This window comes from Nicotiana tabacum, chromosome 5 (assembly GCF_000715075.1).
Source record: "Nicotiana tabacum cultivar K326 chromosome 5, ASM71507v2, whole genome shotgun sequence".
NCBI lineage: Eukaryota > Viridiplantae > Streptophyta > Magnoliopsida > Solanales > Solanaceae > Nicotiana > Nicotiana tabacum.
Genome location: NC_134084.1, coordinates 26,511,834 through 26,537,246, shown reverse-complemented (window position 1 = coordinate 26,537,246; position 25,413 = coordinate 26,511,834). Strand labels below are relative to the sequence as shown.

Sequence of the window (25,413 nt, the reverse complement as noted above, 5' to 3'; positions counted from 1 at the left end):
TATATGTTGCTTCCTTGTATATCTCCATTTAGTTTCTCCTTCACATGCCCGGTTAAGAAGCACCAACGATGATGATGTTGTTAAATAGGAACGAATATCAACTTGACAAAAAATCCCTACAAATGCCATCACCAAGAAATCGATTGTAGTACGAGTGACAACTTTGGTGAACTCTTTGCGATCGGGCTTGTGACACCTCTTAACAAGCCTAACGCTGTCTTTGACGAAATCACGAACAGACAAGTACATCTAGATACTGAATGAACAACTATTTTTGAATGGCAACAAACGCAAACATATTTGGTATCGGATTGGATTACAGTTTCTCAATACAGAAAATCAAAAATCCAAATCCTAGTAATAAAAGACCGAACCGAATGCAACATCTAGTCAATAGCCATTTCAACCATTATGTATCAAAGGATACATCCATTTACTTTCAACTGGATAACCTTTTACAACATCGATGTGATCACATTTACTCTACAGAATTGTTCCCAGTACAGGAAAAAGAAAAACCAAGGGTTTTACCAAATAATTATTGGATGAAAAAATATCATAAATTATCTATCTAGAAGAAAATCATGATCTAAAAATAGGGTCTGTTGTCCCTAGAAATACAGGAGTACGTGTTGAGTCTCAAACAAAATTTTCATACACTAATCAAATGTGTGGCTGCACCTGGATAGATTCCCCTTTTCCCACTATTTTGTTCTTGTGATGACTCTTTGAGTAAGTTCCACAAGTGCCCGTCTTGATCTCTGAACATCCTCGTCATCGCTCTCAGGAAGAGCGTCAACAGCTGCTGAGGCAAGGTTAGCATGTTTTCTTGCAAGTTCTCTTGTTCTCTGTATCCCTCGGCTCTTACCAAGGTAGTCCAGAGCCTGCAATTTCATGGTATATTTTGGTTGATTATTCACGACTACCAGAATTTGACGCCAACACTGATCAGGACAAGGAACGTAAACAGATGCTGGCAACAACACATTTATAACATGATCTTCATATAGAAAAATAGTAATAAAAAGTCAACCGAGAATCCAGAAGATCCGAGCACTAACCTAACAGTGGATATTCTTTCCAACATTTTCAAAAAATCAAGAACCAAAAATCAGTTTACAACAATGGGCGGTTGCTAACAAGAAACAAAACCCCAGAGCTGGAATAGACTTTCGAACAGAAGGTTGTAACACAAACTATTCCACATTGAATTTCGAAAGGACAAACTTGCAATAACCAGTTCCACTCAACCACTGCATCTTGTTGATGACTTGATGGGAATACTTAATTTAGAATAGAAAACAAATGAAAAGGAGCAATTCAATACAGAACTAAAACTATAGACTTAATAGAAAATAGTGACATATTTGGAGGAAAAGACCTCTATAGTACTCCCTCCGTTCCAATATGTGAACCTGTTTGACTGGGCACCGAATTTAAGAAAAAATGAAAACTTTTAGAATTTGTGGTCCTAAACAAATTGAAAAGGGGCCCAGAATATTTGTGTGGTTATAAAAGCATCTCATTAAGGGTAGAATTGTAAGTTTAGCTAAATTGTTACCAAATTTAGAAAGGGGTCATTTTTTTTAGAACGGACAAAAAAGGAAATAGGTTCATATAAACTGGAATAGAGGGAGTATATAATTAGGATACACATATCTTTTATCACCATTTGCACTAAAGCGTGCCAAATTAAGATGTACAAGAACATTCAACCACAAGGTTAATATGAATACAGAGGTTATTATGGACATGCTAGGAAAAAATGAATACAGTGGTCATAGAAAGTGCTAGGAAAAGATGAGCAGAAAAATGCTTACAATCTCCACATTGACGGGATCATCAAATCCTCGGTCCACCACCGTTCGCAGTTGAGGAAATTCCTCCATGGCGTACAATATTGGGGCAGTTACAATCCCCTACAAACACAAAAGTTACAGAGAAACTCAAGACTAAGGGAAAATGGTTGAGAATACCTTCTTAAGACATGATGTTGAATCGTGAATGAGCACATCATGCAAAGAATTATCGACAGAGTGTAAACCTACTTTTGATCGTATAATATCTGGAAGCCTTAGTCTACATGAAACTAAGAATGGCACACAGATCGAAAATTTAATTGGAAATATGAAATATGAAAAAAAACCTTCACGCACATCATTACTGGAACAAAAGTTAAGGAGAGAAAGGAAGCATCATGAGAGTAGACAGGAAGAACATACCTCACTTATACACTAATGGGGTACTGGGAACAATTCCCCAAAATTTCAAATATTCTAGAGAAAGATGCGAGCTCGCAACTTTCCACTTGAAGTAGTTGAATCCTACTTACACTATCAAATAATAACAGCAGTGGAGCAGCCGTGTTGATGGTGGTAGCGGTGGTGAAGTAGTGGTAGTGGTATTAGTAGTAGTAGTGATAGTGGCGGTAATAGTAGTATTATTAGTAATAACAACGACAATAATGATAATAAGATTTTGAAGTATTGGAGTAACAATTGCTTGCTAATTCGTAACCTATAAACATATATCTGACCATGCTGTAATTTTTTTTTTCCTTTTGATGAGTAAATCTGCCCATAAGAAAAAGCTCTCTACTTCATAAACTGCATAGCCACTCTTTTAGGTTCAACTAAAATGAGTTCAAAAGATATGAGAAACAATTGGCAAGAACAGAGAGGTTACATGACGAATATCAGACAATGAACCCTTGCCGAGGGTGGCAGATGTGCCTGTGAAATCAAGAACATCGTCTATTAATTGAAATGCCAAGCCCTGCATGAATAGACATAGAAAACAAGAACTCAGAACTACGGAACCTTATCACCGGGAAAAAAAAAAAGGTAAACTACTTAAACAGGTCTTTATTTGCACAATCACAAGAAAATTGCATATCCCGCCAAACTGAAATTTCTACCAGTGGTCAGATTATCGAAGATGCATAGAGTCACTTATGAGTATTTACATGCTATTTCCACCACGATAGCAACAATGGAGAAAAGGTTGGAACATAGAACTATTTTTATTTCGTCCTGCTGATCCCATTACACCATTAAGTGATATATTAAGTCAAATAGAATGTAGAAGATTACACAGACCAAATTTTTCCCATAGTCAAAAGCCAACATGGAGACTTCAGCAGTATGCCCAGCAAGTAGCGCTATTGCTTTGCAACTGTTTGAAATTAATGACGCAGTCTTGTAATATGTTTTCTGCATGTAATACTCCATGCTGCAAAAGATGACGGAGAACATTAATTTCAGAGAAAGGTTGGTCAAAACAAATCTAACAAACAAGTGGATGTAGATAGTAAACCAGATTGTAAGCAACCTTTAGCACAATGCATACATGACGCACTTCACAAGTCATGAAGATACGTTTACTCTACGTAAACAGCAGAGGTGCTAAATCTTCTACGTATCCCCTATATTTCCTAATATTAAAACTGCACCAACTAACATGGATGTTTCATATGACATGAGGTACAAGCTTACGCCCCTTTGAAATCCTTTTCACCAAAATTAGACATTTCAAGATCCCACAACCCTCCATCTCATACTGAATGTTTTTGCAACTATTGGGGGGGGGGGGGAAATTAGTAAAACACCTGGTGTCCTAAAACAGAGATGATATTACTGAAGTTAGTATATACTCTGACCAGCTACCATAAGGTGAGAAAGCTAGGCAAAAGTGCATGTTTAGTATGCATCAACTGACACGAAATACCCCATTTATTAGAGAAATGATGCCTAATACCCAAAATTTAAATTCAATGTGATGTCCTTGAGAGACATACAAGCTCAGCCTTATTTTCTCCATCTGCAAGCATCCTTTTGCTTGTAGTATTATTGTTTTGAGTATTAGAATCTCTCTCTTTTTCCCCTCCTCCCTTCAATTACCCCCCTCCCCTATACTCTCTCTCTCTCCCCGCTCTCCGCATAACTATTTCTTCCTCTTCCTTTCTCCCTTCTCTCTTTTTGTCACTACAGCAGAAAGTAAAATGCCAGAAGCAATACTTACTAAAACTGCAGTTAGCTACTCGCTGAAAGAATCAACTTAGAGCATTTTTTGCATCTTCTTGTTTCCGCTTCCTTTTCATTTTTTTCCTTGATTGAGGGTCTATAGGAAACAGCCTTTCTACCCTCACAGGGTAGTGGTAAGGTCTGCGTACACTCTACCCTTCCCAGACCCCATGTTGTGGGATTACACTGGGTTTTTTTTGTTGTTGTTAGAGGTATTAATTGAATAAATCAGACTCTACTATTTTATAAGCCTGATCTAATAATTAATATAACTAAATTGGGGAAGACATAATTTCTAGCTTAAACTCACGAAACTTTCTAATATCTCGAGATATCGACATATTTCAGTTGAGTTAATTTCAATCAGGGTACATCAAAAACTAATCAGCACTGGAACCAGCATACCTACAACGCTCATCTGAAGAAGTCGTCATTTGCATTATCTCTCCAGTAACAAGATGTTCCACAACAGTTGCCAGAAGGGATACAACCTACAAGTCACAAGATCTGAGTATCAGAGCTGAAGAGAGGATAGCAAGAGGTATAACTGAAAATAGCAGAAGTCTTAAACTAAAATCAGTGTTCTAGCTAGAATCCCTTCCCTGTTTGCTGTTGTTGCTATTTTTCGTCTCTCTTTTTTTTATTTGGGGAGGAGACGCAAAATAAGAGGCGTGAATGAAACCGAGAGGAAAAGAAAAACCTATATAGAGTTGCTGGACTGGAAATAAAACAAAAGCAAAACCCAGAGTTTTACGAGTTTGTGATACAATTTACATCAAGTGACAAAAAAACACCAACTATAAGAGATTAAAATACATAAAACTACAAGCAGTCAATAGTTAAAGGAGTGTCAAAACCCTAATACTAGACACGATAAAATCTTATTTTTGTCCATCGAGAAAATTATAGACACAAAAGAATGTAGAATGATATATATCCCGCAGAAAAAGAAAAACTTCTGATAAATAGGAATAGAACATAACAACTAACAAGCCTTAATAACAAGAGTATTATGAACACTATGGTTCCACTCTTGTCAATTCTGCAAAAATATTTAATGTTTTACTAGAGCCAAGAGGAAACAAGGTATACCTCTGTATTCTTCAAAGAGGCAAGTGCCACACACGCTCGGGAAAGCAGAAAGTCTCCAGCTAGTACAGCTAACTGCATCAAATAAGAGAGGAGATATTATAACAGTTACTTTGGTTAAATATAACCCACGGATGAAAATTGCTCTTCCACCCAAGAGGAAAGCATGAGTCCTGACCCTCCTTTATCACTTGGCCTACTATAATTTAAAAAAGACTGATTTCAATAATCTCATAATTAGAAGAAAAATATTATGCTGCCTGCAGTAAGCATGTCATATCCAATGTTCTACTCAGTGATCTAAGATATTCCCTCTGATTCAATTAATACAACATATTTTTTCAATTTGGCACGTTCAAAATGTTTGACATTATTCCATTCATAGTATTTTCCTATACAATTTTGACAAGTTTCAAGAATTCGACTTATTTAACTATATTTTAAACTTTCATATGATATTTTTCTATTGAACTAACTTTTCATCATCAATCTATATTTTCTTCTTCTGCTATTAAAATAATATACAAGTCAAATAACATTTTAAACTCCTTCGCTTAAATAGCGTCCTTTAAGATGGAACAGAAAGATAACAAATTTATACTTGCTTCATCTAGGTATTGATATGAACAACGGCCATCTCACTACTGCAACATCTGCTTGCTTGGATTATATGGAAAACTCTAACAGGGAACAGCATATTTCGGAAAAGAAAGTACCACGTACCTTATTTCCCATCACAAAGTTTAAAGAACCTATCCCACGTCGTGTGTCAGCATCATCTAGTACATCATCATGGAGTAGGCTGGCAACCTAAGATAGAGTGAAAAGAAAAGAAACTTGAATGACGAAAGTTGTAATGAAATGGCATTTTGACACTTAATAAACTAATCTGAACTAGAGGAGAGAATGAAACATCAACTAAGTGGCCATGCGGGTTTTTCTGAATGTAGGCCCATTCATATGATCTGCGTCAACCATGCCAAGTTGTTGGCCCATTGAGCATCTAAGGAAAAAGGACCCGAAAAAGAAGAGGAGAAAACTGTTTGTCTTGCTCCACATAAATACGGAAGAAAATCAAACAAGCAGGCAACAGCTGGCAACTGCAACTGCTTTGTTGTTAAAAAATAAAAACCTACAGCAGTCAGCCTTATACAACTAACTGGACCAGCACAAATAACTCTGCATCTCTACCCTTCCCCAAGAAAGACATGATCTGCCACCCTTTAAGAAATTAACATCCCCCAGCTGTCCTTCAAATTCAGAACAGAACTCCCAAATTTTCCAAGCAACTGCAATTCTTTGATGCATTGTTATGGGTAAATTAGTACTTATCATACTATGTGGAAGTTCTCTTTTAGCTCCATCCTCCCGTTGCTTCCTTACAAATCAGGTGAGATATATCAGTTATACCCCACGTTTCCGTGTTGCTTCCTTACTAATCAGGTTTATATATGAGTTCTTTTTCATGAATTTAACATCTACACCTATCCTCTAAATGCGTAGTTCATCTATATTATCTGAATTCTTCATTTTACCTTTCATGCATCGGTCGGGGTACTTTTGTATGCAACCTTCAAAATACCCATTAAACTCATATTAAATTGTACGTGTACATATTTAGTATCTGTGTTGTATCTGACACTTGTACCAAAGTCCAGAACATAATAATTCATCAAGAACTTGAGTGTTAAAATCTTGTCATCTAACAACCCAACTGATGGTCTTTCCATCCTAACAGGAAAAAGAGATGGAATAGTTACATGGATCATCTCGGTGATTTCAGCTATACACTGCTGCCTGGTACGCAAATCCCTGGACAAAGAATCAACATCCACCTGGGGTCTAAGTACCGGTGCGTTCAGTGCCGTTGCCATCAACAGCAGAACCTACAACAAAGTGCAACGTGTATTTGCTTTTGAGGATGTATGAAAAAAATGAATGCTACGTTGACATGAAACAAACTTGAAAAAATCTACATTACAATGGATCTGGCCAATCAACGGCACAATAACCACTTAACACACACAAGAAGCACCATCAAAGTATATTACTTCAAGAGGGTGCTATCTGTATTGCCACCACAAATGCACTTAAATTGGAAATACAAGGACTTCAATTAATGCAAAGGCTTCAATTCGCACCCCTTAAAATGAACACCATTGCTCATTAGATAATAAATATATCAAAAAATTGCATATCTAATAAATAGAGAATTATTTCCTCAAGTATTCAACTAAAATGCAAACAAATAAAAAAAGAGAAAAGAAGGCCGAAGTAGTTAATACATAATAAAATTCAGTTTAGTTTTAGCTTGCCAACTGTTGCGATTTCTTTAGTTTTTCATGTCTATCCCTGTTCTATTCACATTCTTTTATTTTGCAGCTTAAGCTTTATGTCATCTCTCCTGAAGAAAGCAGCAGATATGGTTGATCTCGTCGTAAATCTCAAACCTGCATTATCATCTCCCTTCGACCAGAAACTTATCCTCAAACATCCTAGTTTCCAAAACGTAAGGCTTCAAACTACTTTGTCATCTTAACCTCTAATTTTCTATCTGATGCCATCTTGTACTCTAAATGCAAGGCTTCAAACCACTTTGTCATCTTAACCTCTAAGGCTCTAACTATATGGTTGATGCCATTTTATACTATAATTTTAACGTTACAGAACTTAACCATCCAAAGTTGTGTCCAAAAAGTGACGTGTCCAATAATTACTACAATTTAAGCAAAAGACAAGTGAATGTTGGATTCTCAGTCTGGTAGTTTCTGCTGGAGCGTCATGTTAGAGCCTACTGTAAATGCAACTAAGGGAAATTCTTGTTCTTCCTTATTTTTCGGGAGAAAAATGTTTTAAGCTTTCAGAAAGAAATGTGCAAAATCTACATCTCTGCTATTTCAAAACCAAATGTCTATATCTTTTTCACTAAGGAACAGTCACTTAGCTTTCATCAGTATTTTAAAGGGAAGATACTCAGTAATTTAGAGAATCATGACTTTTTCCAAAGCTATGCAGCCTTTATTACAGGAAATGTGGATTTTGTTTTTTTAACAATTACTCGATGACTACGAAAGTTTCTTTCTTTGGAATGCGTAAAAGCTTGTGCACCGAACTAAGGCTGAATGTATAGTACACATGAAAATTGAGCTTGGGAGTAACAAATCATACTGTGGGTCGAAACCTCTTCCCTTCTACTCCCATTTTAAAGAAATACTCAGCAGCTGAAGCCAGCTTTGGGACCTGTATACAAATGGAACAGGTTGTCATCTAGCATCATGGATTTAGCAATCGCCAAACCACGGAAAAAGTTATATACCTCGGCAACTACCATTGATCTCAGCCTGTTTGTCAGAAGGGATAATTCATCAGCAACAAGGGAAAATGGGTCCACTTGCTCCTGAGAGAAAGACAATAGGAAACAGTGGGAAAAACATCATCCTTTGGCAATTACATAAAGGATGGGGATTGAGGAACGAACAAGATAGAAAAATATAAGAGTTGATGATTTGCATCAGAACCTCGAACTACTCAGACAAGTCCTTAAATGGCTGCTGAACATAACTATACAAACAAGAGTCATTCACGACTCAAGAAAATTCATCCACTACTGCAACGTTTTAGGTACAATTTTGAATCAGTTTTGCTATCCAGAAATAAGGTAAGACAGCTGGAAAGGAATAAAGAAAAGGCCCTTCAGGTCCACATACCCTGACTTAAATATGGAGAAGTAACTGCTAATGATTTTACAATTGTATAGACCATTTCATCAACTTTCCTTCTTGAAATATTCGATCACAACATATTACAGATGCATAAACTATAAGATCCATCAGTGAGGAAGCTAACTAAGAGGAATGACATTGAAATACGATGTTAGCAAAAACACTGGGTATAACATGATAACTGTAGATTTAAGAAATAAAATACTATACAAACCTCTGCTACAGCAGTGCTTTGATGATGAATTTGTTGACCAATACCACTAAGAGCATTAGAAACCCATGAATGAATTACTCTGCAACCCAAAACCTAATAATCACCAAAAACAATCATAATAAAGCATAAAAAGTCACAAATTAGCAATAACAGCAGCAAATTGAGCAATTAAACTATGCAACCTTTGAAACAGAGCTTACAAGAAAAAATGACTGGAAGAATCAGAAAGAAGACCACATTAATATTGACTATCTTTCTTAAGCTAAGAGATGAACTGAAAATACACCAAAAATAGAGAAAATGAAAAAAAGGGAAGGGGATGAAAGAGAGATATCAAGTCCGGCAAGCACTAGGTCTTGCCTCCTATATCTTTCTACACATGGTTGTAAACTAACAACAACAACAACATACTCTGTGTAATCCCACAAGCGGGGTATGAGGAGAGTAATGTGCACGCAGATCTTACCCCCACCTTGTGAAGGTAGAGAAGTTTTTGATGGACCCTCGGCTCAAGGAATAGCGGAAATAAAGCAACAAACAATAGCAACAACAAGGTAATAGGGTAACGGAAGCGAATGAAACAACATGTAATAATAAAGAACCAGGATAGAAAATATAAGATAAGTACTAGTACGACTGGTAAACCTAGGAGAAACTCACGACTACCTGTCAACCTTCAACCCTAATTGGACCTCCACACCTTTCTATCGAGAGTCATGTCCCCGGTAAGCTAAAGCAATGATATGTCTTGCCTAATCACCTCTCCCCAGTACTTCTATGGTCTACCCCTACTCTTCCTCAGACCTACCATAGTCAACCTCTCACGCCTCCTAATCGGGCATCTATGTCTCTCCTCTTCAATGCATGAACCATCTCAACCACGATTCCCCCAATTTGTCCCCTACAGAGGCCACTTCCACCTTTTCCCTAATAACTTAGTTCTTAATCTTATCTTTCCCGGTATGCTCACACATCCATCTCAACATACTCATTTTAGCTACTTTCATCTTCTGCACATGGGACTTCTTGACGGGCCAATATTCAGCCTCATACAACATAGTCTGTCTAACCACCACTCCGTAGAACTTGCTCTTAAGTCTTGGTGGCACATTTTTATCACACAAGACCCCAGAAACGAGCCTCCATTTCATCCACTCGCTTCAATACAATGAGTAACATCTTGGTCACTCTCCTCGTTGCCTAGGAAGAGAACATTTAAAGGAAAATTAACTACAGAAAGGTGCAAGTTATGTCCTAATTGAACCTTATATAACTAATTTTGTCCATCCTTCCTTTCATTTTTTCTTGTTTCCTTTTTCAAGTTAACTCCACACATGAGAACTCATGTTCACGGTCTCAAACACGTATAAAGTAGGATGGTTGTGGCAGGTTGACAACCGACATAAAGTAGTCAATTTATAATGATTTCTCATAATTCAAAGTATGTTGGAACATGCTCGTTATGTAACCATAGGAGTCCTTGACTACAAAATAATGTGCTTGAGCATATCATTTGAGTGCAACGTTGTACATGGACTATCGCACTAGTGTCAACCCCCACCCCCACCCCACACACACAATGTGTAGCTCAAAATTTGATTGGAACCAATGTGTATTTCAAAAAACAGCAGTAACACCCTATCTATAGTAAGGGGCCTTTTCAATTCAATCTCCCACTTGAGTTCAAACAGTCAAATATAAAGATTCTTTGTTAGCTCTTCGTGCCTCCTTGACTTCTCAAACTGAACTAAGACTGTCCAACTAGATAAGAGTCAGTGCTTCCTCTCGAACAAAGCTCCTCGCAGAAATTCAAGATCATTGAAGAGGAATAAAAAAAATGGTAGTTTTCCTATCAAGTACCTAGTTGTTTTCTTGTCCTATTAGCTTTGCATTTCCTACGATCCTACTAAAGTCTAAATTGCACCATATTGGAAAGAAATAGACCTGAGTAGACCAAAAACCAACACACAGTTGAGGTAGCAGGTAGCAAGTAGCCCGTGTAATTAGTCAAGGTGCACACAAGCTAGCCCAGCCACCACGGTTATAAAAAAACACATATAGCCAATCCTGACAAACGGGATTGAGGTATGGTTGATTGATTGGAAATTTTTTAAAACAAAATCACATAATCTCAAAATAAACTTCAGCGCAACTATCAATTTTCTGGGCAGTAAAAAAAAAAAAGATCAAGGCCCTAAAGTAAAAACAATATCCATTCCCAATTACAGCTAACAAAAAGTAAGAATAACTAACAGAACAGAGCTAAGAAACAAAAAATAAAAGGAAAAACACAAGATTAATTTCACCTTATGAGAAGCATCGATGGGAGAGGGAAAGTGATTGGAATGGTGAAATTGTTGTTGCTGGGAACGTAGCCATCGACATCTATTGATACTGCGTCTCGAAATCTGAGACCAACCCCTTGCAAATAACATTCTCGATTTATTTATTTTTGTATGTGCTGAGTATGTTTATGTTTCGGGTCGCTAGTAGTAGTAGAAAAGAAAGAAGAAGAAAAAGGAGAACGAGGGAAGGAGGAAAGGTCAAAGTAAAGCGGTGCCCCAGGGTTTGAGGAACCCAAAAAAGGCAGGAAATTTAACGGACTCGTGTTTTAATTTGCTGCCTATGACGAATCCCAATAGCAACCATATGTGCAAAATTAGGTAAAATTTTCATGTGGCGCCCCATTGGATTTTTATCTATTTTTTAAATAAAGTTTAATTGATATTCAATTTTTGAATAATTCAAGATATATATACTTTTCTCCTTTTCTTTTTTACTGTGATTTTCTTCTTCGCTGTACTTGAAGTTTCGTCTTCTTCTTAATTGTAAAATGAATTTGTTAAATTTATTATTGTTGACAATTTGATAATTGAAATTTATTTTTTTATGATTTTGAAAGTTATGTTTCAAATTTGAACTCATTTTGAGTAGATTTAGGCATTGAAGCGTGTATTGGATTGTTAAAATTCGAAGAATAAGTTTATATTTCAAAACTTAAGATACGAATTTTTGAAGTTGCATTTGAAAATAGAAAAATTTCAAATTTGATTTCTGAAGTTGCAAGAGATTAAACTACTTTAGATCCGAGTGAGTACACTTTACAAAATTTTATATAGTGCGGGTATTACTTCAATAGAAGCTCCAAAAATGACCATATATGAAAATGCCCCTAAATTTTGAAGTGTCAATTTCAGCCCGAGCGTGTAAGCCGCGGCGGGTTCGGTTACTAACCAAAAACAGACAGGTCAGAATCGGCAATTGCTGATCTTGGTCATTGAGTGCTCAATTTGTTTGGCTCCCACCCGATGTCTAATACTTATATTAGTAAATCCTAAAAGGGCTAAAACTTTCCCTAACAAAGGGATTGAATGCTCTATGGCAATTGTTGGTCTCATTTGATTTCTCTTACATAGCTTCGTTTTCTTTTCCTTTTTATGATAATAGAATATTCCCAATATATGGTAAAATAGCTATTCTATTTCTAGTACAAATAATGCACCTCGTACTTGTCTCGGTTTATACAATAAAACCAAGTAACTGCACTTCTCATCCTGTTTACGGTCGAAATCATACTTGTCTACGACATGGTAGATCAGGCTCGGAACCTGAGGGACTGAAGATCGACCCCAAGTCCTACTGGACCAGAACCCGAGGTCAGAATGTTTATCTTTGAGAATATTAAGTCTGTGATCCCGGAATCGACCTGACCCCGAACGAGCTCGAAGAAATATTGTTAGCATAACCAACAGAAGACCGAAATATCCGTGACCAGTTGAATATTACGGCGGGAATCTCGGTACATATCAATAAGGAACTGGCAATCAGCAAATCAAGAGATTTTTACCTTTTATAGAATTGTACCTAAAGTAGGACTCCCCGGCTATATAAAGGGGGTCTAATAATTCGTTTAACACATTGTAACACGCATTCCAAAGCAATACATTATTTTTCTCTTTAAGCTCTTATTCAATTGTGTCTTGATACTGATCGAAGTGCATCCAGTTCGAGAGTGTCTAACCTCCCAAGATTGTAACTGTTCAATTCGTGCAATTTGAATTTACTTTATCATTGTTTATTTCAATTGCAACTTAATTTATCATTTTGTGTCAAGTTAATCCGCATATCATTAAAACCAGTTACAAATTTAATTGTTATCCGATTTTGAGGGTAAACAGTTTGGCGCCCATCGTGGGGCTAAGGATAATAGTGGTTATTTGATACAAATCTCCATAACACACACTACTTTACACTTGTTCTTTTGAAGTGTCTCTAATTTCAGGTTAAACTCAAAATGTCAAACTCTTAATCAGCACCCCTACATGTTGACAATGAATCCAGCCACCATAGCAAAAACAACAATGTAGCACCTGAAAACGAGGTACCCCCAGCCGACCTCGACGGTGTCCCGGCCGCAGACCCGATTGACGTCAACTCGCATGTGGCCATCAACACAAATTTGCCCACCGATCCTGAAAATAGCGTCCGCAGAGATATTCGATCGGTTGCACAAACCACGCGTGGCGGAGAAGATGGTGGAATCGACTTCCGGGTAATCTTCGAAATATTAGAAACTCAGCAGGCAGCGATAGCTCAACTACACAATCAGAGTCGCGCGATGATCAGGATTGAACCCGAACCATCCTAGGAAGTCGTCCACAGAGATGAACCGACCCTAGAGAAGCCGAATGAAAAGGAGCCAGGGACCAACCCCGAAATTATGAAGATGCTCGAAGAACTAACGAAACAGATAGAATCAGGGGAGAAGAAAATCGAAGTAAATGACAAGAAGGTGGAAACCTATAATTCCAGGACCGATAAGATCCTAGGAGCACCATCGATATTGAAAGGCCTAGATCCCAAGAAGTTCGTGCAAAAATCTTTTCCTCCGAGCGCGGCTCCAAAGCCGATCCCTAAGAAGTTTTGCATGCCCGATCATGTTACCTCCTATATACAACGGAACAATCTCTACGAAGTTCCGCATCCCTAAGAAGTTCCGCATGCCCGAGTATTCTTAAATACAACGGAACGACTGACCCAAACGCACATTACCTCTTACACATGTGCCATCAAAGGAAATGACTTGGAAGATGATGAGATCGAGTATGTCTTGTTGAAGAAGTTAGGAGAAACCTTGTCAAAGGGAGCTATAATATGGTATCACAACTTACCTCCTAATTCTATTGACTCATTTGCTATGCTTGCAGATTCTTTCGTGAAAGCACACGCAGGGGACATCAAGTTCGAGACGAGGAAGTCGAACCTTTTCAAAGTAAAACAGAAGTATAATGAGATGCACAGAGAGTTCATGTCCCGATTTTAAATGGAACAGATGGATCTGCCACCGATCGCTGATGATTGGTCTATTCAAGCTTTCACCTAGGGACTCAATGATCGAAGCTTAGTGGCTTCACAGTAGTTGAAACAAAATCTGATAGAATATTCGGCTGTTATTTGGGCCGACGTGCATAAGTATTATCAATAAAAAATCAAAGTTGAAGATGATCAACTTGGGGCTCTTCGGGGTCCATTTATCCCGTCAAAACCATTGATAGGGTTAATAGAGATATTGACCGTGAACCAAGGTCAAACAAGGATCGTTATCAACCGTACAATAGAGACAGAAGAAGTAGTCGGTCCGAGCAAAATTTTACGTGAAATGAAAGGAGAAGTGATCGAGGTCAGAGCAACTAGGGACTCATGAGCAAGAACGGTTTCATTAGGCCTATCGGGCCTAAGGAAGCACTGAGGTTACCGGATTACAACTTTAACGTCAATGTTGTTGCCATTGTATCAACTATCGAATGCATCAAGGACCCCAAATGGCCTCGACCTCTACAATCCGATCCAACCCAAAGGGATCCTAACTAGGTGAGCAAATTTCATGGCACTCATGACCAACGAACAGAGGATTGCCGATAGTTGAGAGAGGAGGTAGCCCGGTTCTTTAACAACGGGCACCTTCGAGAATTCCTGAGCTACCAAGCAAAGAATCATTTTAGGAATAGAGATTCAAATAAATAGACCAAACCAGAAGAACCTCAACACGCCATTAACATGATCATCGATGGGGTCGATGTCCCTCAAGGGCTAATGTTGAAACGCACCAAAGTATCTATCACAAGGGAAAAACTGACTCGAAATTATATACCAGAAGGAATCTTTCAATGACGAGGACGCAGAAGGGATCGTGCAGCCCCCATAATGATACACTAGTAATATCTGTAATCATAAATAAATCTCGAGTTAAGCGTGTGTTAACTGATCCAGGTAGCTCGGCCAACATAATCTGATTGAGGGTCGTAGAGTAGCTTGGTCTACAAGATCAAAACGTGCCTATAGTTTGAGTCCTAAACGGATCCAACATGGCATATGAAACCACTAAGGGGGAGATAATATTACCAGTGAATGCCTCCGGAACATCCAGGAAGCCAAGTTTTATGTAATCGAAGGAGACATGAGGTACAACGTTCTGTTTGGGAGGCTATGGATCCACAACATGAGGGCAGTACCATTGACTCTGCACCAAGTGTTAAAATTCCCAACACCAAGAAGTTTAAAACAATCTACAAAGAGCAGCCAACCCCGAAGGAAATGTCTACAGTCAAAGAGGCGATTCTGATATCTGCACTTGCGCTGATAAAAGGGCCAAGTTCAGTCACAAATCAGGAAGCTAAATAGCAATTACCGACACCAGCCTCGACCCGACCGGAGAAGTAGGAGACTAATAAGGACAATGATTACGGGGTTCCCAGGTCTTTTATAGGCTATGATGATTTCGACGCCACTAAATCAATGGTTGAGGAGCTGGAAAAGGTCATATTGATGGAGCATCTGCTAGATCGGAAGGTATACCTAGGCACGGGGTTAAGTCCCGAGCTCAAGAAAAAATTCATTCAATTTCTTATAGCTAATATAGATTGTTTCGCTTGGTCCTACCTTGATATGACAGGGATCTCGCCAGAGATAACCACTCACAAGCTAAGCCTGGACCCGAGGTTCCACCTGGCCAAGCAGAAGAGGAGACCTCAGTCCGATGTATCTAAACTCCTCAAAATAGGGTCCATTCGGGAAGTTAAATATACGGATTGGTTAGCAAACGTAGTGGTAGTCCCTAAAAAGTGAATAAATTAAGAATGTGCGTGGACTATAAGGAGTTGAATAAGGCATGTCCCAAGGACTCCTTCCCTTTTCCCAACATCGATCGCATGATCGATGTCACGGCCGGCCCCAAGAACCTCAATTTTCTTGATGCCTACTCCATGTACAAACAAATACAGATGGACCTAGTAAATCGGATGCTCGAGGAACAAATAGGAAAATCAATGGAGGTTTACATTGACGACATGTTGGTTAAGTCCCTGCGAGTAGAGGACCATTTAAAACATTTGCAGGAAACTTTCAGCATATTGAGGAAGTACAATATGAAGCTGAACCCTGAGAAATGTGCGTTTGGAGTCAGATCAGGTAAATTCCTTGGATTCATGGTATCCAACCAGGGAATCAAGATCAACCCCAACAAAATCAAAGCCATAGAAGATATCACAGTTATGGATAACGTGAAGGCCATGCAAAGGTTAAACGGATGCATAGCCGCCTCGGAGCGATTCATCTCGAGGTCCTCCGATAAGAGCCACCGATTCTTCTCAGTACTGAAGAAGAATAAGAACTTTTCATGGACCCCGGAGTGCCAACAGGCATTGGAGGAACTCAAGCGGTATCTATCGAGTCCACCGCTGCTTCACACGCTGAAGGCAGACGAACAACTATACCTGTAATTGGCAGTATCAGAGATAATGGTAAGTGGAGTCCTGATCCAGGAAGAACAAGGTATGCAATTTCCAATTTACTATGTTATCTGGACTTTAGGTGAGGCTGAAACTAGATACCCTCACCTAGAAAAATTAGCGCTGGCTTTGCTAAGCGCCTCCAAGAAGCTGAAACCATATTTTCAATGTTATTCTATATGTGTTGTGACTACTTACCCATTGCGAAATATAATGCATAAACCCGAGTTCTTAGGATGAATGGCTAAATGGGTTGTGGAGATTAGCGACGATATTGAATATCAACCACGGACCACCATTAAATCTCAAATTTTGGCGGACTTCGTGGCCGACTTTACGTCGACCCTAATACCCGGAGTCAAAAGAGAGTTGTTGTTGAACTCGAGGACGTCTTTAGGAATCTGGACCCTCTTTACGAACGGCGCCTCGAATGCAAAAGGGTCCGGACTTGGCATCGTATTGAAGCCACCTATAGGCAATGTAGTTAGATAATCTACTCAGACTATGAAATCGACTAACAACGAGGCCGAATATGAGGCCATGATTGCATTTCTCGAACTAGCCAAAAGCTTGGGGGCTGAGGTGATTGAAGCTAAGTGCGACTCCCTCCTCATGGTGAACCAAGTTAATGGGATGTTCGAGGCCAGAGAAGAACGAATGCAAAGGTACCTGGATAAGTTGCAGGTGACATTACATCAGTTCAAAGAGTGGAATTTGCAATACGTATCTCGGGATCAAAACAGTGAGGCTGATGCCCTTGTTAACTTAGGATCGTCAGTCGAGGATGATGAGTTCAACTCAAGAGCAGTTGTACAACTCATGAGATCGATAGTGGAAGAAGGCCATACCGAGATAAACTCAACGAGCCTAACTTGGTACTGGAGAAACAAATATATAGAATATCTGAAGACCGGGAAGCTGCTATTGGATCCAAAAGAATAGAGAGGCCTTCGTATAAAAGTAGCCCGATTTATTTTATTCGAAGACGGAACCCTGTTCAAAAGAACATTAGATGGCCCGCTCGCGATATGTCTAGTACCCGAAGATACCGAATACATTCTGAGGGAAATATATGAAGGCACCTGTGGAAATCATTCAGGCGCCAAATCATTGGTTCGAAAAATAATCAGAGTCGGCTACTACTGGATCGATATAGAAAAGGATGCAAAAGTGTTCGTACGAAAATGTGATGAATGCCAAAGACATGCTTCGACGATTCATCAACCCGGGGAGTTGCTTCATTCGATTTTGTCACCATGGCCATTCATGAAGTAGGGAATGGACATTGTTGGACCTCTTATATGGGCACCTGGTAAGGCTCAATTTATATTGTTTATGACTGACTATTTTTCTAAGTGGGTGGAAGCCCAAGCATACAAGAAGGTCAGGAAGAAGGAAGTCATCGATTTCATTTGGGACCACATCATATGCCGGTTTGTAATGCCGGCCGAGATCGTGTGCGACAATGGGAATAATTCATTGGTAGCAAAGTAAGCAAGTTTCTTGAAGACCATAAGATCAAAAGGATCCTATCAACACCATACCACCCTAGTGGGAACAAACAAGAAGAATCAACCAACAAGACCATACTCCAAAACCTCAAAAAGAGGTTAATTGATGCCAAAGGAAAATGGAAGGACATCCTGCCCGAAGTCTTATATGCGTACCGTTTGACCTTGAAGTCCAGTACCGGGGCCACCTCATTTTTGTTAGTTTACAGCACCGAAGCTCTAATACCGGTCGAAGTCGGAAAACTAAGTCTTAGGTTTCGATATGCAACTAAGGAATTGAATGATGAGGACATGAGTACGAGCCTGGATCTATTAGATGAAAGGCGTGAAACTGTCCTTGTCTGGTTGGCTGCCCAAAAACAGTGAATTGAGAGATATTATAATCGAAGGGCCAACCTTCGAATTTTTAATATCGGGGACTTAGTATTAAGAAGGGTCACACTAAGCACCCGGAATCTGAATGAGAGGAAGCTAGGGCCGAACTGGGAAGGGCTATATCAAATTATTGAGATCACCAAAAAAGGATCGTACAAACTTAGAGCAACGAACGATGAATGGCTACCGAATAACTGGAACATAACTCACTTAATGCGATACTACTGCTAAGGTACGACCCTATTCATTCTTTTTACTTATTTTTGAACTAACACTTGCAGGTAACCAACAAGGAACGGTACAATTTTTAGGCTTGAAAGCACACGTTGCACTCTTTTTCCCTTGAACCGGTTTTGTCCCAAATGGGTTTTCCGATAAGGTTTTTAACGTGACAACAATAGATCGTGCTAACTTAGAATCGAAGGCCGATCATGAATTGGTGTCAAAGATCACATCAACAGTATCTGAGGCTTCTCTATGATCAACCTCAGACACTGGGGGGAATTACCCTCAGATAACGACTTTATCAAGGAAAGAGACTTTATGGTTGAACGGTCTCAGCTCGATCAATAAGATTTACTATAAGGGCCAAGCGGTCAAATGAACCATGCCCGTATTGACTGCTCGAGACCTGGCACAAAGCTTGTACACGTGTGTAATGCACAAGAATAAAAAGAAGTCTCTACCTTGTGGATAAATATCTTGTCCCATAATTTTTTTTCAATCTTAAGGAATTTCATATATCCGATCCCCTAAAGGTATTGAGCCCAAGGGCCGACTTAATTTGAGTTCAAAACGACCACTCCCACTAGGGGATTGCCATCTAAAGACAAACTCAGACGGCCCGGGCTATCAAAGCTCGGGGGAACAAGACCTATTAGGCAGCGCCCGAACTTTAAAGGGTACGGTCATCCCTATTCGGGGATGGTTTTCTTAGGCAAGCCTGAATAACTTGGGATAACAAGCCCACTAGGCAACACCCGAACTAAAAAGGCTACGACCGTATTAAAATGGCTCGGAGACGTCCGATACCCTTAACAAAAAAATAACAAGGCCTTAAAATTTCTTAGCTGGTTCTAAAGGCTACCCTCGGCAAACTATAATTTAAAAATTATAAGTACTTTGGGGAAAAATTTCCGGTCATACTGAACCCCAAAATTCCTTAAACAAAATAATGTTGAAGGTGAGGCTTGTTCGAACCTCCAAACATAACCTAACTATTTCATTCTAAGGCATTTCAATCTTTGCGAATAAAAATAATAAAGCAAAGGAAAAACTTAGAAATTGTTGAAGGGAAAAAGACCTATATACATATCAAAAAAAAATTTACAAGGGCCAAATGGCCTTGATACAAATTTTTACAAAGGCCAAACAGCCTCAACAAAAAAGGAAAGGTAGTATAAAAAGCAGAAAAACAAAAAACATCTATGAAGCGCCTAAGTGGCCTAGTCTTCGCTGGGGGCTGCTTCATCACCAGGACCTTAGGGGTCTTCTACACCCTCGGATCCGCTCAAACCCTCAGAGTCTTCATCATCCTAGGGATAAGCCAACTTCTTGGCCTCGGCTTCGAGCCCCTTGGCACTCTCAATTTCAGCTGACAAGTCGAAACCCCGAGCATGAATTTCCTCATGGGCCTCCCTTCGAGATTCCCGCTTTGCGTGCTCGATGATATCCTTCGCTCGATCATGGGCCGCCTCAGCATCGGCCTTATATTGGGCACCATCTTGTCGGCGTCAGCTTTAACCACCAACGGCCACCGACTTGGCCGTTTCAAGATCCTTGACCAGAGTTTCTCAATCAAGTACGACCAAACTTAGCTGAGATTGGAGCTCCTCAATCTTTTTGGCCTGCACCGCGACCTTTTTCTTTGCCGCCCAAAGCTGGACCTCAGTCGAAGCCAATAGTGCCTAGGCAGTTTCCTTTGTAGAGGCCAAGCGGTCTATTTTGCTTTTCCATTCTTCGGCCTCAACCTTCATCACATTCATCTATGCTCGAAGCTGGTCGATCCGATTGAGCTTCTATTGGACCTACATGTTTGAAGCGTTAGTCACTAAGTCTAGCTCATCGTCACTAACCTCAAAGACTTTTACTTTTTTCACCCGGTCGGTGTGCTCCTTCCGAGCCACCTCTAACTCAGCTCGGAGGTTCTTAACCTCCCCTTCACGTTGCTCGCTGAGAAGCTTGTAAGCATCCCTCTTTTCAGTGAGCACTCGAATCTTGGCCTCATAATGGTTTAGCTTATCCCGATATCAGAGTAAAGTCTCGTCATGAAGCACCGAGGCCTACAAACACAAAGAAAAAAGTTATGATTAGCTATAAATTGATGGAAAAATTTCACATTAGAACAATTGGGTTCCATACTTTTCAATTTTATAACTCATATTTCAATTTACAACCAACTAGACCAAAACTAATAGGCTAAGATTCAACATCCAACTCCAATAGGTTCTCAAAATTACTATTTAATTTTTAAAAAGGATTCCTCAAGCTTTTAAATTAATTTTCAAATCAGTAACTGTGACTCAAATATTAATTCAACAAACCAAATTCATTTGGGTGGTGAAAATTAAATTTTTAACAAGCTTAAATATGTGGGTTTAAATTTCGAATTTGATTTTGTGAAAAATTTAGAATGGGTGTTATTTAGACTTGTTAGAAATAGTATAAGGAGGTTGTATATAAAATTTTAAGTCATTTAATGGATATTTGGACTGGTTTTGAACAAGAATTGCAACTGAAAATCGTGAAAGAAGTTCGTCTACGGACGCTTGTATAAAGGTGCATAAAAGTGTATAAGGTGTATTTCTACACTCATATACACTATTATACATGATTATACATAATTATACAAAAACTGACTTCGTCTTCTTCCTTGCGTCTTTTCTGGAATTTAACTCAAATCTTGCTCAAATTTACTCCAAATCACTTCAAATTTAAATTTTGAACTCCTTTTGATATTTTCAAACAATTGGAACAATACCCAATCCAAACAACTAACAAATTCAAAAAAATCCATTTTCAAAAGCAAAGCTTTAAATGGTCTTTAATGGTAGACTTCCACTCTTTAATTTTCTTACACTGCAAACAGGTGACACAAGAGGAGAAACAGAAAATGCACGGCACCTTGAAGCATATGTAGAAGAGGTGAGAAGAATAAAGAGTGAAAACAATGGTTGTGAGAACAAAGAATTAACTCCATAGCTTTTAGAAGCAATGGTTGTAAGAACACAAATTTTGAATTTGCAAGTGCTTTCAAAATATGTACAACGTAGGCTAGGTGGGGTAAAACTTAAAAATATGGGAATTTTTTGTTATGGTGTGAAGTCATATGTATTTTCTTGTAATTTCACGTAAATCAATCTAAGTACAAATTAGAAGTCATCAAGAGGTATCTGAAGTTATCTGGTTTAATGCTTGTTGTGCTTCGTTGAACAAGCAGGGCGCGTCCACCTCGTTCATCTTGGCTTGGTATTCCTCGGTCACTAGGCACCGAAGGTAACTGGCCACCCTTACAGGGGGCAGAGAGGACCCGAGCATCCTCCGGGAATGGAGATAAGGATGGATCGCTTCCGGGCAGGATCCACATTCGGAGCTGGGAACCAGTTGATTAGTTTCGGACTTGAGGAAGGCCCACTTATATCCACGCCATCAAAAAAGCCGTGGCGGGTGTCTTCCGCTCTTTGGGCCCCCTCATTGAGACGTTCTTTCACCATCTGCGCCTCGTTGTACATGGACTCAGTGAACAAATGCGACTCGGAGATGTCTATCATACCAAGTGCATCCCTCAGGGCATTGCCCACTACCTGGGCAGCCCGACCACGGCCTCCTCATCGGTCTCCCTAACTTGAGACAAATCGGCCTCGCCTTTATCTGGTTCGAAAGCCTCAACCACCGCTTCCTTATCGTCCTCCCTAAATTAAGAGAATTCAGTCTCGCCTCTCTCTGGTTCGGAGGCCCCTTTCCCCTCGAGCTTCAATGCCTCGCGGGCCACCAGATTGAACTATTCTTCTTCTTCAAACTCGTCCCTCAGCCGGTGGAGTGAGTCTGATGATAGCGCTCGGGCGTTGGTGCTTTCTTTGGATCTGCGCACCAGCCTTCTCCTTGGTTTCTTCTTTTCTGAGTTCAGAGAATTTGGAGCCCTTTTCCTTTTCTTCTCATCATCCTATCTTGGAGCAGGGGACTTGGTGGGGCCAGTCCTTGTCACTGGATGGAGGCCTCAGTGTGATGTTCTTAGACAAACCTGCAAAAGGAAATGAAACAAGTAAAAACTTAGCGACACAAAAGAAACCCAAGTATTACTAACTTGGGAAAGGAATCTCACCATGAGAACAGACATCCCATCGGCCCTTCAAAAGTTTACGACATATGCGCTCGGAATATGGCCTTTGTAACATGATGCCCTTGACCCACTCCTTGAGTTGAGGGACTGCATTTGGGACCCGAGCGACAGCTGCACCACCATCAAGCACCGATAAGAAGGGAAAAAAAAGAAGAGTAAAATAAAATTTAAAAACAAAATTTTATTTACATTTTATATTTCACTTCTTGGGGAACGACATGCGCTCAACTGGGATCTAGTTTGAGGTCCTCACTCGAACAAAACGGCCTAGCCAACCTCGCTCTCGATATTTATCGATACTTAGGAATGGGGCTTTACTAGCTCGTTGTGCAAGTTTGATCACCCCCCAAAAGATTCGAGGACTATATAGGCTCATGAGGTGGTTAACGGTGAACGAACATCCATCGATATTGCTTACGAAGAATCGAAGAAGGATCACAATCCTCTAGAATGAAGGGTGAATTTGATCGAGGCATACGTCATATCTTTTGCATAAGTCGATAATGACTGGATCCAATGGGCCCAATGTAAAAGGATAAATGTAACACTTAAGTATCCCTCGACGTGGGTGGTGATATATTCATCAGGTCCGGGAACCACCATGTGCTTGTCAACCCAATTGCAATCCTTTTTTTATCATGGGGATAGCTTCTTTAGTTATCGAGCATACGTATCTCGAGACCTTCTCACACCGGCCTAGTACTATGATGACCCAAAAGGTCATCACTTATTTTAGAAATAAATTCTGCATTCTGCGACCTTAAAAACCTCTTTAAATATCACCTCAATTTTTGTGCACAGTTCGGACGCGTATCCAGAAAAGCCATTATGTGAAAATCTGTGAAAAATGACGAATTTTGACTTGAAAATGAATTTAAGTTGACTTCGGTCAAAATTTTAGGTAAACAGATCCGGACCCATGATTTGACGGTCCTGGAGGGTCCGTAGGAAAATATAGGACTTGAACGTATGCCCGGATCGAATTCCGAGGTCCCAAGCCCGAGAAATGAATTTTTCAAGAAAATTATTTTATGGAATATTTATGATTTTTTGGAAATGAAATGTGTTTAAAATTTGATGGTATCGGGCTCATATTATGGTTCCGGAGCCAGGTACAAGTCTTATATGTGGTTTAAGTTGAGTCTGTGAAATTTCGTAAGAAACGGACTTGAAATGATATGAATCGAACCTTATTTGAGAAAATTGGGAAATTTGATGTTCTTAAGAAATTTCATGATTTTGATGCTAAATTCATAGTTGTTGATGTTATTTGAGTGATTTGAATGCACGAGCAAGTCCGTATGATGTTTTTAAGGTGGTGGGCATGTTTAGTTTGGAGCCCCGAGGGCTCGGGTGAGTTTTGGATAGGCCACGGAGTAGAATTGGACTTGGAAAAATTGCAGGTTTCAACTGTTCTATTGCAGGCCTGCAGGCTTCGCATTTGCAAAGCCTGGCTCGCAAATGCGAGGGCTGGGTCGTAAATGCGAACTAGCCCAGGCCATCATTCCCTCGCAAATGCGAGTTTTCCATCGCAAATGCGATCCCCCCCCAGTTACTGCCTTAGTCGCAAATGCGACTCCTGTATCGCAAATGCGACTTCGCATTTGCGAGAGGTCTTTCGCAAATGCGAAGAAGACCGGAAAATAGACTGGGTCGCAAATACGACATTTTGTTCGCAAATGTGAAGGTCTCAAAATTCTGAAGGGTTCGCAATTGCGGCATCAAAGACCTGTAAACTCATACCTTAGACGCATTTTAACCATTTTTCACACTCTTTCAAAACCAAAACACCCTAGGGCGATTTTTCAAAGGCAATTTCTTCTCCAAATCAATTGTAAGTGATTTCTAACTTGTTTTCTTCAATCCTTAACATCTTTTCATATGATTTAAACTCAAAATCAATAGTTTTAATGGGGGAAATTGGGTGTTTTGGGTAGAACCTTGGTTTTTCAAATTTTGGGATTTGGACCTCGATTTGAGGTTCGATTTCAAAACAAATTATATATTTGGGTTTGTGGGGGAATGAGTAATCGAGTTTTGATTCGAACCTCTGGCTTTGACCATGTGAGCCCGGGGCGATGTTTGACTTTTTGGGTAAAACTTTGTAAAACTTATTTTCATGCATTAGAATTGATTCATTTAGTATTTATTGATGTAATTAAGTAACTTGTGACTAGATACGGGCGAATTGGTGGTGTAATCAAGGGGTAAAATGATAGTTGAGACTTGAATTGTGTTCGTGGCATCGAGGTAAGTGTTTGGTCTAACTTTAGCTTGAGGGATTAGGAGTCGAGTCCTATTTGCTATGTGGTATTTGTTGAGTACGACATATAGGCATGGTGACGAGTATCTAT

The 25,413-nt window shown here is 39.5% G+C and overlaps 1 protein-coding gene across 3 annotated transcripts; it reads right to left on the bottom strand.

The window, feature by feature from the left end:
- Positions 1-414: 414 nt before the first annotated feature.
- LOC107781844 (solanesyl diphosphate synthase 3, chloroplastic/mitochondrial-like) lies at positions 415-11,626 on the bottom strand. Of its 3 annotated transcripts, none has more exons than XM_016602642.2 (12): positions 11,354-11,626; positions 9,048-9,126; positions 8,428-8,508; positions 8,280-8,351; positions 6,872-6,997; positions 5,835-5,921; positions 5,115-5,186; positions 4,428-4,513; positions 3,099-3,231; positions 2,686-2,775; positions 1,821-1,919; positions 415-884 (listed from the first exon to the last, which is right to left on the bottom strand). In XM_016602642.2, the coding sequence occupies exons 1-12, from the start codon at positions 11,365-11,367 to the stop codon at positions 705-707; spliced, it is 1,119 nt and encodes a 372-aa protein (XP_016458128.1). In that variant the 5' UTR covers positions 11,368-11,626; the 3' UTR covers positions 415-704.
- Between the last annotated feature and the right edge of the window lie 13,787 nt (positions 11,627-25,413).